Below are 18506 nucleotides of genomic sequence, written 5' to 3'. Positions count from 1 at the left end.
CTTATATACTCTTGAATGTGGTATCTTGATGTTGCAGACGTATAGAAGTAACGCAATGTTGGAAGGAGCAGGCTAAAATCTCTCTTGAAAGAGATTACTGTCACACTCTTTATACACACGACCACTAGGAAGCCTCGTGATGATGCGTGTCACCAAACTCCTGTGGGTTGCAACCACACTGGCCTCAAAACACGGTACATAGTAGCTAAGTGATCCCCACTTACTAATGACTGTGTGACGACCACTAGCCTGAGAACGCGGTGCACAGTAACTATGTGATCCAAACTGATGACAGTGACCTCAAAACACAGTGCACAGTAGGTAAGTGATTCCTACTTATTGACGACTGTAACGACCAGTGGCGTCAGAACAAGGTGCACAGTAGCTAAGAGATGACAACTTACTGATGACAGTGCCTTCAAAACACGGTGCACAATAGCTAAGTGATTCCTACTTACTGACGACCAGTGGTCTCCGAACACGGTACACAGTAGTTAAGTGATCCCCCACTTAATGACGACTAATGGGCTCAGAACGTGGTACGCAGTAGATAATTACGCATGTCGTAGACTGTGATCTCAGTTCAGAGCAGCAAAGCCATAATAAATTATTTATTTAACTATTATATAATAGGTATTACATACAAGTTCTGTTAGTGACAATGACATTTACAGGACATTTTTATTCTTGTTTTTTTAATTTTTCCAATTTTTATACAAAATTAATAAACAATTTAAATATAATTTTTAAAATGCTTTTACGACAAATTATTATTTTATATACAATATTTAATTTTTGATAGGAAATAATATTTTTACTATAAATTGATTGGTATTAGGAAGATATAAATGCTATTTATATGACTGTGCTCCGTCGCACTTGAGGAAGACTGTAGGGTTGGTTTTTTATCAATCTTTTAAGGGTGACAATTATATTCATAATATATGGTGTTCATTCATTATTTCGAGAGAAGTGCGATGCTGGAAGATGACCATTTGTTGATGGGTCATGACTATAGGCGCACCCTTTCTCTCCTCTTCTAAACCTTCTTTCTCTTTATACACGATGACCACTAGGAAGCCTCGTGATGGTGCGAGTCACCAAACTCCTGTGGGTTGCAACCACACTGGTCTCAGAACACGGTACACAGTAGCTAAGTGATCCCCACTTACCAACAACTGTGACGACCATTGGGCCTCAAAACACGGCACAAAGTAGCTAAGTGATATCTACTTACTGACAACTGTGACGACAACTGGCCTCAGAACACGGTGCACAGTAGCTAAGTGATCCCTACTTACTGACAACTGTGACGACAACTGGCCTCAGAACACGGTGCACAGTAGCTCAGTGATCCCTACTTACTGATGACTGTGTGACGACCAGTGGCCTCAGAACACGGTACACAGTAGCTAAGTGATCCTTACTTACTGATGACTGTGTGGCGACCAGTGGCCTCAGAACACGGTGCACAGTGGCTAAGTGATATCTACTTACTGACAACTGTGACGACAACTGGCCTCTGAACACGGTGCACAGTAGCTAAGTGATCCCTACTTACTGACAACTGTGACGACAACTGGCCTCAGAACACGGTGCACAGTAGCTCAGTGATCTCTACTTACTGATGACTGTGTGACGACCAGTGGCCTCAGAACACGGTGCACAGTGGCTAAGTGATCCCCACTTACTAACGACTCTGACGACCACTGGCATCAGAACACGGTACACAGTAGCTAAGTATTCTCCAATTACTGACGACTGTGACGACCACTGGCCTTAGAACATGGTACCTAGTAGCTAAGTGATTCCCACTTTCTGACGACAGTGACCACCAATAGCCTCAGAACACGGTGCACAGTAGCTAAATAATCCCCACTTACTGACTGTGAGATAACCACTGGCCTCAGAATCCGGTGCACAGTAGCTCAGAGCTCCCTACTTACTGATGACGACCCGTGGCCTGAGAATACGGTACACAGTAGCTAAGTGATATCTACTAAGTGACAACTGGCCTCAGAACACGGTGCACAGTAGGTAAGTGATCCCTACTTACTGATGACTGTGTGACGACCAGTGGCCTCAGAACACGGTACACAGTAGATAAGTGATCCACACTTACTGATGACCAGTGGCCCCAGAACACGGTACAAATCAAATCAAATGTTTATTCAGGTAAAGTACATACATACAAGGTGAGATACAAACATTGATGGACTTATAGATAGAGCTAGTACATACAATGTCTAAACCACTATTACGCAAAGCGTTTAGGCAGGTGGGCGGGGGACGACTTAGGTACACAGTAGCTAAGTGATCCCTACTTATTGTCAACTATGACGACCTGTGGCCTCAAAAGACGGTGCACAGTCGTTAAGTGATCTCCACTTACTGATGACCAGTGGACTGAGAACACGGTACACAGTAGGTAAGCTATCCCTAATTACAACTGCGACGACCACTGGCCTTAGAACACGGTGCATAGTAGGTAAGTGATTCCCACTTACTGATGACCAGTGGACGCAAAACACGGTACACAGTAGCTAAGTGATCCCCCAATTACAACTGTGACGACCACTGCCTCAGAACAAGGTGCACAGTAGCTAAGTGATCCCCACTTACTGACAACTGTGACGGCAACTGGCCTCAGAACAAGGTGCACAGTAGCTAAGTGATCCCTACTTACTGATGACTGTGTGTCGACCAGTGGCCTCAGAACACGGTGTATAGAAGCTAAGTGATCCCCACTAAATGACGACTACTGGACTCAGAACATGGTACACAGTAGTTAATTACACATAGTGACGACTGTGACCTCAGTTTAGAGTAGCCAAGCCATCACCAACTACTGATGAGTAATAATCAATTTCTGTATATAAGTTTGATAATTATAAGGTATTATCCATAATTTTTTTATATTTATATTTATTTATATAAATTTATTTATAAATTATAATTGTGTATAAGCATGAATGAATGAATTAAATATAAGTCAAGATACCCTAATGGGTGAGCGTGGAAGTGGGGATAGGGGAAGAATTAGTGGGGGTGAGAGGAAGGGTTTTCAGTATGAGGTAAAGTGCCAGGGCTAGACCCAGCTGCATGGCATTGAAATCGTTATGGCCAGATTAGGCAAAGGAGGCAAGGAATCGGATCTTTGTGACAACGTTTCGTCTTTCTGAGCACCCACGGAGATAGCAGCCCTCAGCTGGGTGTGCCATGGAGGCTCACACCAGATGTCGTCTTAGATTTGCTAATCAGCATCGTGCCCCACCCAATGCACTAGAAAACGGGAGCTAGCTGGTCCCCCCCCCCCCCCTAAAGAGGGGGGAGAAGAGTTAGGAGGCTATGTAGTTGGAAGTTTGGTGATTTGAGTAGTGGTATATTAGAGGAGAGGGGTTATGTAAAGGACGGAGCAGGAGGTAGATAGTCGATCAGGTTAAAGAGTTTGTGTATGTCTCGGTCTATGTAGGACGTTTCAGAGGAATTAGAAGCAAGTTTATTCATTAATGTTATTTATTTTTCAGAAAACATTTATTCAAGTTTTTATACAAAACGAACAATTGAGTTAAAAAAAATGTTTTAAGAAACCGAAATAATTTTATGTATTTAACCTAATATGTATATAAATTATAAATTTTTAAGTATGTGTAATTGAGAAGATATTAACTTACTTAGTTGCTTGTTTTCCCACACTCACAAGATAGGCAGTAGTTTTGGTTTTATTTTTCATTTTTAAAGGGTAACTATAATATTAACAATATATTGCGTTCATTAATTGTTTCGAGAGAAGTGCCATGTTGGCAGATGACCATTTGTTGATGGGTCATGACTATAGGCGCACCCTTTCTCTCCTCTTCTAAACCTTCTTTCTCTTTATACACGACGACCACTATGAAGCCTCGTGATGGTCCGAGTCACCAAACTCCTGTGGGTTGCAACCATATTGTCCTCAGTACGCTGTACACAGTAGTTAAGTGATCCCTTCTTACTTACGACTGTGACGACCAGTGGTCCTCACAACAAGGTGCACAGTAGCTAAGTGATCCTCACTGATGCGTGTGACGACCACTGGCTTCAGAACACGGTGCACAGTATCTAAGTGATCCCCATAGTACTGATGACTGTGTGACCACCACTGGCCTTAGAACAAGTTGCACAGTAGCTAAGTGATCCCTACTTTAGACTGCGTGACGACTAGCGGCGTAGTGAGACACTCTGGTGTAGTGAGACACTCTGGTGTAGTGAGACACTCTGGTGTAGTGTCAGGCACTCTGGTGTAGTGAGACACTCTGGTGTAGTGAGACACTCTGGTGTAGTGTCAGGCACTCTGGTGTAGTGAGGCACTCTGGTGCAGTGAGGCACTCTGGTGCAGTGAGGCACTCTGGTGCAGTGAGGCACTCTGGTGCAGTGAGGCACTCTGGTGCAGTGAGGCACTCTGGTGCAGTGAGGCACTCTGGTGCAGTGAGGCACTCTGGTGCAGTGAGGCACTCTGGTGCAGTGAGGCACTCTGGTGCAGTGAGGCACTCTGGTGCAGTGAGGCACTCTGGTGCAGTGAGGCACTCTGGTGTAGTGAGGCACTCTGGTGTAGTGAGGCACTCTGGTGCAGTGAGGCACCCTGGTGCAGTGAGGCACTCTGGTGCAGTGAGGCACCCTGGTGTAGTGAGGCACTCTGGTGTAGTGAGGCACCCTGGTGTAGTGAGGCACTCTGGTGTAGTGAGGCACCCTGGTGTAGTGAGGCACCCTGGTGTAGTGAGGCACCCTGGTGTAGTGAGGCACCCTGGTGTAGTGAGGCACCCTGGTGTAGTGAGGCACCCTGGTGTAGTGAGGCACCCTGGTGTAGTGAGGCACTCTGGTGTAGTGAGGCACTCTGGTGTAGTGAGGCACTCTGGTGTAGTGAGGCACTCTGGTGTAGTGAGGCACTCTGGTGTAGTGAGGCACCCTGGTGTAGTGAGGCACTCTGGTGTAGTGAGGCACTCTGGTGTAGTGAGGCACTCTGGTGTAGTGAGGCACTCTGGTGTAGTGAGGCACCCTGGTGTAGTGAGGCACTCTGGTGTAGTGAGGCACTCTGGTGTAGTGAGGCACCCTGGTGTAGTGAGGCACCCTGGTGTAGTGAGGCACCCTGGTGTAGTGAGGCACTCTGGTGTAGTGAGGCACTCTGGTGTAGTGAGGCACTCTGGTGTAGTGAGGCACTCTGGTGTAGTGAGGCACCCTGGTGTAGTGAGGCACTCTGGTGTAGTCAGGCACTCTGGTGTAGTGAGGCACCCTGGTGTAGTGAGGCACTCTTACTGACACACTCTTACTTTTTTACTCGCATCTTACTGACAACTGTGACGACTAGTTGCCTCAGAACATGTTGCACAGTAGCTAATTGATCCCCCACTTAATGACGACTACTGGACTCGGAACGTGGTACACAGTAGCTAATTACACATACCGACTACTGTGATCTCAGTTCAGAGTAGCCAAGCTAGCACCAATTACATATGAGGGAGAATGAATTCACGTATTTAACTGTTATAATTATTAGATATTATACTATTTTTTTTTTACTAATATAACTCGGCATAAGCTTTACAATTAAAGTACATATATATATTTTTTTAAATTATCTTATAATTTTCTTACTTTAATTTTTATACAAAACTGACATAGGAAATTAAGATATTTTAAAGTTTCTTTAAGAATTTTACACAAATTTATATACCACTTTGAATTTGTATATGAATTAATATTTTGCCAAAAAATTTATTGCAATTAAGATGATATAAATTCTATTTATTTGATTGCCTTCCTTTATTCAGGAGATACACAGAAGTGTTTTTTTTTATCTTTAATGGGTTACTAAAATATTCATAATATATTGTGTTCAGTCATTGTTTCGAGAGAAGTGTGATGCTGGAAGATGACCATTTGTTGATGGGTCATGACTATAGGCGCACCCTTTCTCTCCTCTTCTAAACCTTCTTTCTCTTTATACACGACGACCACTAGGAAGCCTCGTGATGGTCCGAGTCACCAAACTCCTGTGGGTTGTAACCACACTGGTCTCAGAACACGGTACACAGTAGCTAAGTGATCCGTAGTTACTGACGACTGTGACGATCAGTGGCCCAGAACAAGGTGCACAGTAGCTAAGTGATCCCCAATTACTGACGACTGTGACGACCACTGGCCTCAGAACAAATCAAATCAAATGTTTATTCAGGTAAAGTGCATACATACAAGGTGAGAGAAATTCAAGAACGAACTGACAATAAATCTTCAACCCAGGAAAGCCACCCAGCACCTCTTCCTCTCAAATCTTCAGGGACCATTTTACTAGTCCCCGACCCTTCAAACCCATTGTCGGATGATGCTCCAGCTCCTGGTCCGGTCTCGGACATTACTGTGAACGTTACTGAACCTACTGCAGCTGCATCACCTGCTCCTGTTACGGCAGCAACCCAGAAGCCGACGACTTCTTATCCACTATCTCCATCTACATCTCCACCCACACTACATACATCCACTGAACCTTCTACACCTGCAATAAGTCCCGCTGTTGCTACTAAACCATCGGGAGCTTTACTTCCACGACCCACATCTCCTGGTATGTACTCATCTGACTCAGCAGATGAGGATGTCTCTGTGGGAACGCCACCTCCACCTTCACGGAAATATCACTTCTCAGCTGCCGATTTCCTTCACGACACTACACCTGTCGGAAAATCCGACACCATTTAATAATCATACAGATAATAGCTGTATTACCAACAAGTTACCCATAGAAAACGTAACTTGTAGTGGAATTACCGTCTAAAGAAAACGGGATATCATCACCACATACTATTATATTCTCCACCTATTATGGTGGGAATTATTCTTAAATACATTAGTCTTTGGACTTTACCATCATAAAAACATCTTATATAAATTAACTTAATTATCAATATTAAAGTAGAGTAAATGTGACCCTTCTATCACGTTCTGAAATCTGGACAATGTAGGCCAGGCGTCAGAGTGAGGAGGAGGGCAGCCATTGTTGTTTATTGAGACCAGAGGCTCACACGGGAGCAAATTCGGCTCCTGTTAATTTTACTTGGACGTAGTGTTATGGAACCCAAAGGTGTACCATTGTCAACACGCTGTCTACAAATTCAAGTTAAGTGTCTATCCGAAACCCGTTTATCATTCATTTATGGCCATTAATGTCAGGATATAGGGTGACCCGGTTAGATCGCGAAATCGCCTCAAACTAAAGGTAATTAAGCCAGGTCTTCATGTTCCATGTACTGTATAGTGTTTCTCTGATATAGCTTGTCATATATAGGATTCTGGCTTCACAGTTAGCGCCCTTTTGACAGGTCAAGACGAGGAAGAGTTTGTGCACCAGTTACTGGGTGATATGGAAGCTACCTCAAAGAGGATAATTTGGTGTCTACACCCTAGTTATACCTGGTGGACTAACCTGCTGTACTATAAGATAAGGAACCTCTTCAATGTATGTAGTTACTGTAGTTTGATTGGCTGCATATATATTAATATAATAACCCCCCTAATGTGTAGAGGATCGATTTGTGAGATTATGAGATTATTGCAGAAATACAGTCCACTTATCATTATACAAATTGCTATCGAAGTATATAAATTAACGTAAATATAAATTCATATAAATTAAATAAATATAAATCTCACAGGTCGGTTCCCACATTATTTGGTCCTTCGAACCGGATGACGGATTATTTGATCCTTTGAACCCACATTTGGTCATCTTAGTACCGGATGAACCAGTTAACCAGTGGATTCATTAAATATACTAGTGCAGTGTTATTTAAACAAAGGCCAGCCAGTCAAAGACGGAAGCGTAGCCTCGAGGGAGCTCAGGAGCCTCCCTCAGTTCAGATCTGCCTCATCAGCGGTTTCATGCACACCCACAGATATTTGGTGGCGTGTTATTTCGTGAAATGACAGCGCTAATATAGAAACCAGCCAAATTAGTGACTGTGTCTTCGCGATATTGTTCACGGATTTCGTGGTGTTACATTTCGCGAGAGATTATCTACGAATTTTGTGGAGTTTATTTCGCGAGGTCACTAATAATATTTAATACTTCTAGATAATATTAGAAGTTTCATAGAGGCTAATTAAGAGGCTATTATCAATAATTGTGTATATTATTTCTCCAAAATAGAGAATTATTTAATATATATTGCACTAGTGATCACAGTATAATATTTACTAATTGCCAACCCACAACAGGGTAGGATATGACTAGTTGAACTATTATCGTTCATCCTAGTCCCATTATTACCATAGTTGTACTATATTGATTAACCTAGCACCATTAATGAATGGTCCAGACCCTATTTTGGGTGTAATTTTTATCAACTCGAGTTGAGTTGTATATATAATAATTTACTTATGATCATTACACCTTTGAGTGATTAATTAGTGTCTCTACCATCCTAGGGTGATATAGAAGAGCTAACCTAAAGGTACTTCCAGTGACACTGGTTTATCACTCAAATCATTAGTGTGTATGATTGTATATATATATAATGTGTATTAATTTTAAGTGCTAACCTCTAGTAGAGGTAGGATTATTGCCTAGTGAGTGCAGAATTTACCCTAGGCTACCATTAGAGCTTGTTCAGTATTATGAGCAGCCCAAGTACAAGCCCCACAAGGCTTTACCAACTAGCCAGTATGGATAATGCAGGGAGAATGAAAAGAACCCTTGCAGGTCTTAAAGGCCACTTAACAAGACAGATCAAGAAATGTGAAGATTTGTCACAACAATCAACAGTTGATTATGCTGACCTGGAAAGCTATTATCAAGCAGCTGCAGGTAAATTTGAGCAAATCAAATGCCAAATGGCTGTCCTTGTGGGGACAGACTACTACCATCAATTCATTGGTAGCCCTACTAAATATCAGGGCATAACCATGTTAAACTCTGCAGGAGGTAAATTACTCTCAGGCCCAGTATCAAGCCTGAGGAGACCTATGCCTGCAGATAAACAATACCAGTAGAAACCTAAATTTGTCAGCTGATTATATTTCTCCAGTAGCATTATACTAAGGAGATTACAGCTGACTATAGTAACAGAGGTTGATGTTAGTATCATCATTTAAAGCTGAAGATGAGTTCATGAGGCCTCAGTGGCAAATCAGTGAACAGTAGCCTAAAACAGCTACAAGTCACTGCGACCAATGTCACTGAACCCACTGCAGTCTCAGAACCATACTTTACTTTAATGATGAGCTATTCAATCTTCTGAATCAATTAACTAAATTAAACCCCAATAAATCTGATGACTGATTTGATACATTTATTATTTAATCAAGATGTATTCCATGGGCCTCAGTGTTTATATATCAGTGACCAGTTACCTGAAGAAACTTCAAGTTATATCTAATGTCACTGATCTCACTGCAGTCCCTGAATCATACTTGACTGTAGTACTTGATCACATCCAGTCTTCTGGGTTAAATAATATGTAATAAGGCTTGAATATTAGCCTTTCAAGAGTTGACAGGGAAATGAAATCGCATTAGACTTCTAACCCCTGCAACTCTAGTACGGGACATCCGTCCTGTACGAACAGACACACAAATGTGTGATTACTAACTACTAACATCAAATTAATCTAATAATTCGAAGGAGGAGTATCGGTGTTCGTCTGTTCTAATTAGGACTTCGACCCGTGAGCAGCCCCTGGGGAATTATGTCGGAAAATCCGACACCATTTAATAATCATACAGATAATAGCTGTATTACCAACAAGTTACCCATAGAAAACGTAACTTGTAGTGGAATTACCGTCTAAAGAAAACGGGATATCATCACCACATACTATTATATTCTCCACCTATTATGGTGGGAATTATTCTTAAATACATTAGTCTTTGGACTTTACCATCATAAAAACATCTTATATAAATTAACTTAATTATCAATATTAAAGTAGAGTAAATGTGACCCTTCTATCACGTTCTGAAATCTGGACAATGTAGGCCAGGCGTCAGAGTGAGGAGGAGGGCAGCCATTGTTGTTTATTGAGACCAGAGGCTCACACGGGAGCAAATTCGGCTCCTGTTAATTTTACTTGGACGTAGTGTTATGGAACCCAAAGGTGTACCATTGTCAACACGCTGTCTACAAATTCAAGTTAAGTGTCTATCCGAAACCCGTTTATCATTCATTTATGGCCATTAATGTCAGGATATAGGGTGACCCGGTTAGATCGCGAAATCGCCTCAAACTAAAGGTAATTAAGCCAGGTCTTCATGTTCCATGTACTGTATAGTGTTTCTCTGATATAGCTTGTCATATATAGGATTCTGGCTTCACAGTTAGCGCCCTTTTGACAGGTCAAGACGAGGAAGAGTTTGTGCACCAGTTACTGGGTGATATGGAAGCTACCTCAAAGAGGATAATTTGGTGTCTACACCCTAGTTATACCTGGTGGACTAACCTGCTGTACTATAAGATAAGGAACCTCTTCAATGTATGTAGTTACTGTAGTTTGATTGGCTGCATATATATTAATATAATAACCCCCCTAATGTGTAGAGGATCGATTTGTGAGATTATGAGATTATTGCAGAAATACAGTCCACTTATCATTATACAAATTGCTATCGAAGTATATAAATTAACGTAAATATAAATTCATATAAATTAAATAAATATAAATCTCACAGGTCGGTTCCCACAACACCAACAACCTCCAATGACAGCACAACAATGTCAACACGAAGTCGGACCGCCAAGAAGAACAAGCAGAAGACGAAGACCAAAGATCAGAGTTTGCTGCAACCATCAAGAAAGAAGTAAACCAATGACGTAATCAACCTTCAACTACCATCAACTGCCAGCTGCTTGGGAGCCCGGACCCTGTGTGTACTGCAAATGACGCCCCACTCAACCCTACTTCACTCTACTCAAGTTCAAACCCGCGGTGGTTGGGCCACAGATCATTCATCTCCCCTCTTCACCTCGTCTCCAGTTCCTCGCTCAAGATTTCTGCATCGTCGCCCTGTTCTTCCAAACCCTGCTTGCCAGCTCTTTGGACATTTTTACTTTACTTTACAAGGTGAGATACAAACATTCATGGATTTATAGATAAAGCTAGTACATACAATGCCTAAAGCCACTTTTATGCAAGCGTTTCGGCCAGGGGGACGGCTTAGCTACACAGTAGCAAGGTGATCCCCACTTACTGACGACTGTGAAGACCAGTGGCCTCAGAACACGGTACACAGTAGCTAAGTGATCCCTACTTACGACTGTGTGACGACCATTGGTCCAGTGAGGCGCTCTGGTCCAGTGAGGCACTCTGGTCCAGGGAGGCGCTCTGGTCCAGCGAGGCGCTCTGGTCCAGAGAGGCGCTCTGGTCCAGCGAGGCGCTCTGGTCCAGCGAGGCACTCTGGTCCAGCGAGGCGCTCTGGTCCAGTGAGGCGCTCTGGTGCAGCGAGGTGCTCTGGTCCAGTGAGGCGCTCTGGTCCAGTGAGGCACTCTGGTCCAGTGAGGCACTCTGGTCCAGTGAGGCACTCTGGTCCAATGAGGCACTCTGGTCCAGTGAGGCACTCTGGTCCAGTGAGGCGCTCGGGTGCAGCAAGGCGCTCTGGTCCAGTGAGGCGCTCTGGTCCAGTGAGGCACTCTGGTGCAGCGAGGCGCTCTGGTCCAGTGAGGCGCTCTGGTCCAGTGAGGCGCTCTGGTCCAGTGAGGCGCTCTGGTCCAGTGAGGCGCTCTGGTCCAGTGAGGCGCTCTGGTGCAGCGAGGCGCTCTGGTGCAGCGAGGCGCTCGGGTGCAGCGAGGCGCTCGGGTGCAGCGAGGCGCTCGGGTGCAGCGAGGCGCTCGGGTGCAGCGAGGCGCTCGGGTGCAGCGAGGCGCTCTGGTCCAGTGAGGCGCTCGGGTGCAGCGAAGCACTCTGGTGTAGTAAGGCACACTTACTTTTTTAGCCCCAACTTACTGACAACTGTGACGACCACTGGCCTGAGAACAAGGTGCACAGTAGCTAAATAATCCCAATTTACTGATGACTGTGTGATGACCAGTGGCCCCAGAACACGGTACAAATCAAATCAAATGTTTATTCAGGTAAAGTACATACATACAAGGTGAGATACAAACATTGATGGACTTATAGATAGAGCTAGTACATACAATGTCTAAACCACTATTACGCAAAGCGTTTTGGGCAGGGGGACGGGGGGACTACTTAGCTAGTCCCAGTGGCCAGTGGTACCAGTGGCCTTAGAACACGGTGCACAGTAGCTAAGTGATCCCTACTTACTGACAACTGTGACGACCAGTGGCCTCAGAACACGGTGCACAGTAGCTAAGTGATCCCTACTTACTGACAACTGTGACGACCTGTGGCCTCAGAACACGGTGCACAGTAGCTAAGTGATCCCCACTTACTAACAACGGTGCACAGTAGCTAAGTGATCCCCTACTTAATAACGATTACTGGGCTCAGAAAGGGGTACTCAGTAGCTAATTACACATAGCGACGACGGTGATCTCAGTTCAGGGTAGCCAAGCAATCATCAACTACTGCTGAGTAATAATCAACTCCCGTTTTTAAACTTTAAAATTACTATGTATTATCCTTGAAAAAAAATTGGATCTTAGTGTTAATTAGAGGCAAGCTTATTTTTATATGTTTTTAATTTTTCTCATAATTTTTTACAATTTTTTTTAGAAAAATACCAGTTGATTTCAAAGAAAATTTTAAACTTTTATAAGAACTTAATAATATTTCATATAAGTAATTTAATTTTTATAAAAAAAACAATATATTAAAAAAAATTGTAATTAAAAAGATATGAATGCTCATTATTCAACCCGTTCTCCCAAATTTAATAAGTCAATATTGACTTATTAAATATGTGCATAGGTGACTTACTTAACATAATAGTTTCCCTTGAAAAGCTTCATAGAGAGCACCGACCTTACCTAACCTACTTAGTATGTTAAGATAAGCATCTTATTGCTTCGTAATTACAATTATTACCTAACCTATACCTATAATAGGTTAAGTAACAATTGTAATTACGAAGCTATAAGATGCTTATTTTAACATACTAAGTAGGTTAGGTAAAGTCGGTGTTTTCTATGAAGCTTTTCAAGGGAAACTATTATGTTTAGTATGTCACCTATGCACGCAACTAATAAGTCAATATTGACTTATTAAATTTGCGAGAACGGGTTGCATTATTTGCTTGTCCTCCTCACTCAGAAGGTAGGCAGTGTTGTTTTTTATAGAACTTTTAAGGATGACTATAATATTCTCAATATATTGTGTTTATTCATTGTTTCGGGAGAAGTGTGATGTAACACGGGGTAGGGTGTTCTCGACTTATCTATCCTCTTCCCCCCTCTACCCGTATTCTTACTTTTTATTCTCTACAAGGGACTCCAAAACTTTTACTAAAGTATTCGTTTACCTTGTTCGGGTAGAAGGTAGACACAGTAGTCGCTTCTGTATATATTTATTGACCGAGACAGCAAGGTATATATCTGCCTAGCCGAGGTCCTTCTACTCTGAGTCTGTGTGGAGAACTGAGGCTTCTGGGAGCATGGCTTGATGCTCCTCTGTCTGTCATGACGTCAGAGGCCTACTTGCCTGTGATTGGTTACATTTCAACTGACAGAATTTGAGTATAACAAAAGCCGACTCCACGCCACGTGGTCCTAAGACGATGGACCGACTTAGGATTCTACAACCCGTATGACGTGACCTAGGCTTTGAGCAAAACCCTAGAGTCGCCTCCGCCGCCACCACCAGACCAGTAACTCTAAGCAATGATCGAGGTCTGGATCGATCATGCTAATTAATCAACCTTGGGGCTTGATCCCCACTAGTAACCGATGACCTTGGAAACTTAGAGTGTGGAATTAATTACACGGGAATGATGAATACCGACTCGATGTTAGAATCAGCGCCCAATCCAACTCTGCCTCGTGTGGACCACGTGACCAGGACAAGTTCACATAAACACATGGAAATAATAAAAATGCAAATTATTAACTAAATAATTTATTAAAAGAAAACTAAAACAAAATCTAAATATGTCCACTCCCTGTCACTTTAACACTCCCTACTTGACCTGAACGGCAATGAGTTGACTATCCCTATAAATAACAATAGCAACTATACCTCTATGTTGACCAGCTAAAGATGTTGGGCTGGTCTTGGGGGAGAGGTGAGATGGGTTGACCTCCCCCAGTTGATCTGGCGTCCACACTAATCTCTCCTCGTCTGGTCTTCCCCAGACTAGAGCATTGTATCCTTCCGCATAGTCTAAGTTTTACCAAGTTACTAGCAAGGTTTAAGTTATAACAATTAACCTCTGTTTGTACTGAATTGATCCAGACTGGTTGAATTATTTTACTGCAATTAAATTACACAAGCATCTAACGGCAGAGCTGTTCCCGTTCCCCAAAATGGTTATTTGAATTTTGAAAAATAGTGTACATGTCAACTCTGATGACCTATGACCGCCGGTCACTCGCGCCTTACAACTTAGATCTGATTCGTGACGTCACTGATGGTGATTTAACTCAATAATTAGAATACTCTTGATATTGTACCCAGTAATATTATACAATACAATTTTAATACAAAATGAATAAAGGCTAATTTCTCTAAATTACTGAATACTATAGGATGATTCATTATACGCAACTATGAACAGAGACACCCGCCATTTGTGACTCAGACCTGCTAATCCCCAGGGGAATGTGTGTTGTTGAGGTCAGGTCCCTACACGAAACTTCTGGAACCTTCTGGAATAATTCTCACAACCAGCCTAGTTTGTTACAGTGATGCTGGAAGATGACCATTTGTTGATGGGTCATGACTATAGGCGCACCCTTTCTCTTCTAAACCTTCTTTCTCTTTATACACGACGACCACTAGGAAGCCTCGTGATGGTGCGAGTCACCAAACTCCTGTGGGTTGCAACCATACTGGTCTCAGAACACCGTACACAGTAGCTAAGTGATTCCTACTTACTGACAACTGTGACGACCACCGGCCTCAGAATATGGTGCACAGTAGCTAATTGATCCCCACTTACTGACAACTATGATGACCACCGCCTTCAGAAGTGTGCACAGTAGCTAAGTGATCCCTACTTAAGACTGCGTGACGACTAGTGGTGCAGCGAGGCACTCTGGCGCAGCAGCGAGGCACTCTGGCGCAGCAGCGAGGCACTCTGGCGCAGCAGCGAGGCACTCTGGCGCAGCAGCGAGGCACTCTGGCGCAGCAGCGAGGCACTCTGGCGCAGCAGCGAGGCACTCTGGCGCAGCAGCGAGGCACTCTGGCGCAGCAGCGAGGCACTCTGGCGCAGCAGCGAGACACTCTGGCGCAGCAGCGAGGCACTCTGGCGCAGCAGCGAGGCACTCTGGCGCAGCAGCGAGGCACTCTGGCGCAGCAGCGAGGCACTCTGGCGCAGCAGCGAGGCACTCTGGCGCAGCAGCGAGGCACTCTGGCGCAGCAGCGAGGCACTCTGGCGCAGCAGCGAGGCACTCTGGCGCAGCAGCGAGGCGCTCTGATGCAGCAGCGAGGCACTCTGGCGCAGCAGCGAGGCACTCTGGCGCAGCAGCGAGGCACTCTGGTGCAGCAGCGAGGCACTCTGGTGCAGCAGCGAGGCGCTCTGGTGTAGTGAGGCACTCTGGTGTAGTGAGGCACTCTCAGAGGAAAGCCTCTCTGCTCACTTCGCTAAGCACATGTTCACGGCAGATATGTTAAGTTCACACCATCCTATTTGCTTTCCGCGTCTCATCGTCTCAAGGGCCCGCGCGCTGGGCTGAGTAGGTCTCATGCCACTTTTTAATTCACTTGCGTAAGCGTAACTGAGAAGTAAGTGTTGACACGTGTGGTTCCTATTGACTCTCTGGTCTCATCCTACACCTCGCTGTAGACCCCATATGTGACCTACACCTGCTCCAGAGACTCCACATGTGGCCTACACCTGCCCCAGAGACTCCACATGTGGCCTACACCTGCCCCAGAGACTCCACATGTGGCCTACACCTGCCCCAGAGACTCCACATGTGGCCTACACCTGCCCCAGAGACTCCACATGTGGCCTACACCTGCCCCAGAGACTCCACATGTGGCCTACACCTGCCCCAGAGACTCCACATGTGACCTACACCTGCCCCAGAGACTCCACATGTGACCTACACCTGCCCCAGAGACTCCACATGTGGCCTACACCTGCCCCAGAGACTCCACATGTGGCCTACACCTGCCCCAGAGACTCCACATGTGGCCTACACCTGCCCCAGAGCCTCCACATGTGGCCTACACCTGCCCCAGAGACTCCACATGTGACCTACACCTGCCCCAGAGACTCCACATGTGGCCTACACCTGCCCCAGAGACTCCACATGTGACCTACACCTGCCCCAGAGACTCCACATGTGACCTACACCTGCCCCAGAGACTCCACATGTGACCTACACCTGCCCCAGAGACTCCACATGTGGCCTACACCTGCCCCAGAGACTCCACATGTGACCTACACCTGCCCCAGAGACTCCACATGTGACCTACACCTGCCCCAGAGACTCCACATGTGGCCTACACCTGCCCCAGAGACTCCACATGTGACCTACACCTGCCCCGGAGACTCCACATGTGACCTACACCTGCCCCAGAGACTCCACATGTGACCTACACCTGCCCCAGAGACTCCACATGTGACCTACAGCTGCCCCAGAGACTCCACATGTGGCCTACACCTGCCCCAGAGACTCCACATGTGACCTACACCTGCCCCGGAGACTCCACATGTGACCTACACCTGCCCCAGAGACTCCACATGTGACCTACACCTGCCCCAGAGACTCCACATGTGACCTACAGCTGCCCCAGAGACTCCACATGTGACCTACAGCTGCCCCAGAGACTCCACATGTGACCTACACCTGCCCCAGAGACTCCACATGTGACCTACACCTGCCCCAGAGACTCCACATGTGACCTACAGCTGCCCCAGAGACTCCACATGTGGCCTACACCTGCCCCAGAAACTCCACTACTTCTTAGTTTGGGCAACATGTGAGAGGATGATGTTCTTTGTGGTGTATAACAATAGCCAGATGTTCTACTCTGTGGTGTATAACAATAGCCAGATGTTTTACTCTGTGGTGTATAACAATAGCCAGATGTTTTACTCTGTGGTGTATAACAATAGCCAGATGTTTTACTCTGTGGTGTATAACAATAGCCAGATGTTCTACTCTGTGGTGTATAACAATAGCCAGATGTTCTACTCTGTGGTGTATAACAATAGCCAGATGTTTTACTCTGTGGTGTATAACAATAGCCAGATGTTTTACTCTGTGGTGTATAACAATAGCCAGATGTTTTACTCTGTGGTGTATAACAATAGCCAGATGTTTTACTCTGTGGTGTATAACAATAGCCAGATGTTTTACTCTGTGGTGTATAACAATAGCCAGATGTTTTACTCTGTGGTGTATAACAATAGCCAGATGTTCTACTCTGTGGTGAAGGCCACGTGGTGAGAATTTAAGCATTAAAGAAGTGTGTTTGTGAGGGCCTTAACAACGTGTGCCTCTGACGAGCCGCGGCGCCTCACACCACAGAATATATTCACTCTCCCAAAAATTCAAGAACCCGGGAAAAAGTGGATTGGTGAGCGGGGGAAATATTTTTTGTAACAATAACCTGTAACAAAAAATCTATTGAGAGGAGAGCATTGAAAGCTCGGTAAAAAGGAGAGGAAAAAGTATGAAATATAAAGAGGAACGTAATGAAGAGAAGCGGAAAATAGAGAAATAAAGCAGGAAGAGAGAGAGAAGGAGGGAGAGAGAGAGAGAGAGAGAGAGAGAGAGAGAGAGAGAGAGAGAGAGAGAGAGAGAGAGAGAGAGAGAGAGAGAGAGAAGGTATGGGACGGAAACCAAAGGGAAAGAATTAGGAAGGTATGAAGAACAGATGGAAGGGAAACAGAGGAAGGTGGTCAGAGTACATCGTGGGAAGGACGTTAAATGCTTCCCTCTCCTCTCCTCTCTAAGTCTCTTTGACATAGAGCAGCATACCTGAGTATGTCTTCACTATGGCATAGGTCTCCTTGGGTCAGTCTCCACCATCTGTGTGTGTGTGTGTGTGTGTGTGTGTGTGTGTGTGTGTGTGTGCGTGTGTGTGTGTGTGTGTATTCACCTAGTTGTGCTTGCGGGGGTTGAGCTCTGCTCTTTCGGCCCGCCTCTCAACTGTTACTAACTATTGATTTTTTTTCCACACCACACACACCCCAGGACAGCCCGTGACAGCTGACTAACTCCCAGGTACCTATTTATTGCTAGGTAACAGGAGCATAGGGTGAAAGAAAGTCTGCCCATCGTTTCTCGCCGGCGCCGGGGATCGAACCAGGGAACAAAGGATCATGTGTACAGCGTGCTGTCCGCTCTGCCGCCGGCTCCCGTATGGGTGTGTGTGTGGACCAGGAGTTTGCCTGGGTGAGTCTCCACCATCTGT

General features: G+C 44.9%; 1 protein-coding gene and 1 pseudogene across 1 annotated transcript; one reads left to right on the top strand and one right to left on the bottom strand.

Moving 5' to 3' along the window:
* Nucleotides 1–4336: 4336 nt before the first annotated feature.
* LOC138353950 (uro-adherence factor A-like) lies at nt 4337–13599 on the bottom strand (annotated as a pseudogene).
* Nucleotides 13598–15663, top strand: LOC138353949 (adventurous-gliding motility protein Z-like). The gene is made up of 2 exons (XM_069307385.1): nt 13598–13628; nt 15155–15663. Exons 1-2 carry the CDS (start codon nt 13598–13600, stop codon nt 15661–15663), a joined length of 540 nt encoding a protein of 179 aa, XP_069163486.1.
* Nucleotides 15664–18506: the final 2843 nt, after the last annotated feature.

Source organism: Procambarus clarkii, chromosome 60 (assembly GCF_040958095.1).
Source record: "Procambarus clarkii isolate CNS0578487 chromosome 60, FALCON_Pclarkii_2.0, whole genome shotgun sequence".
In the NCBI taxonomy this organism is placed as follows: Eukaryota; Metazoa; Arthropoda; class Malacostraca; order Decapoda; family Cambaridae; genus Procambarus; species Procambarus clarkii.
The sequence above is the reverse complement of the archived record's forward strand: the minus strand, read 5'-3'. Positions and strand labels throughout refer to the sequence as shown.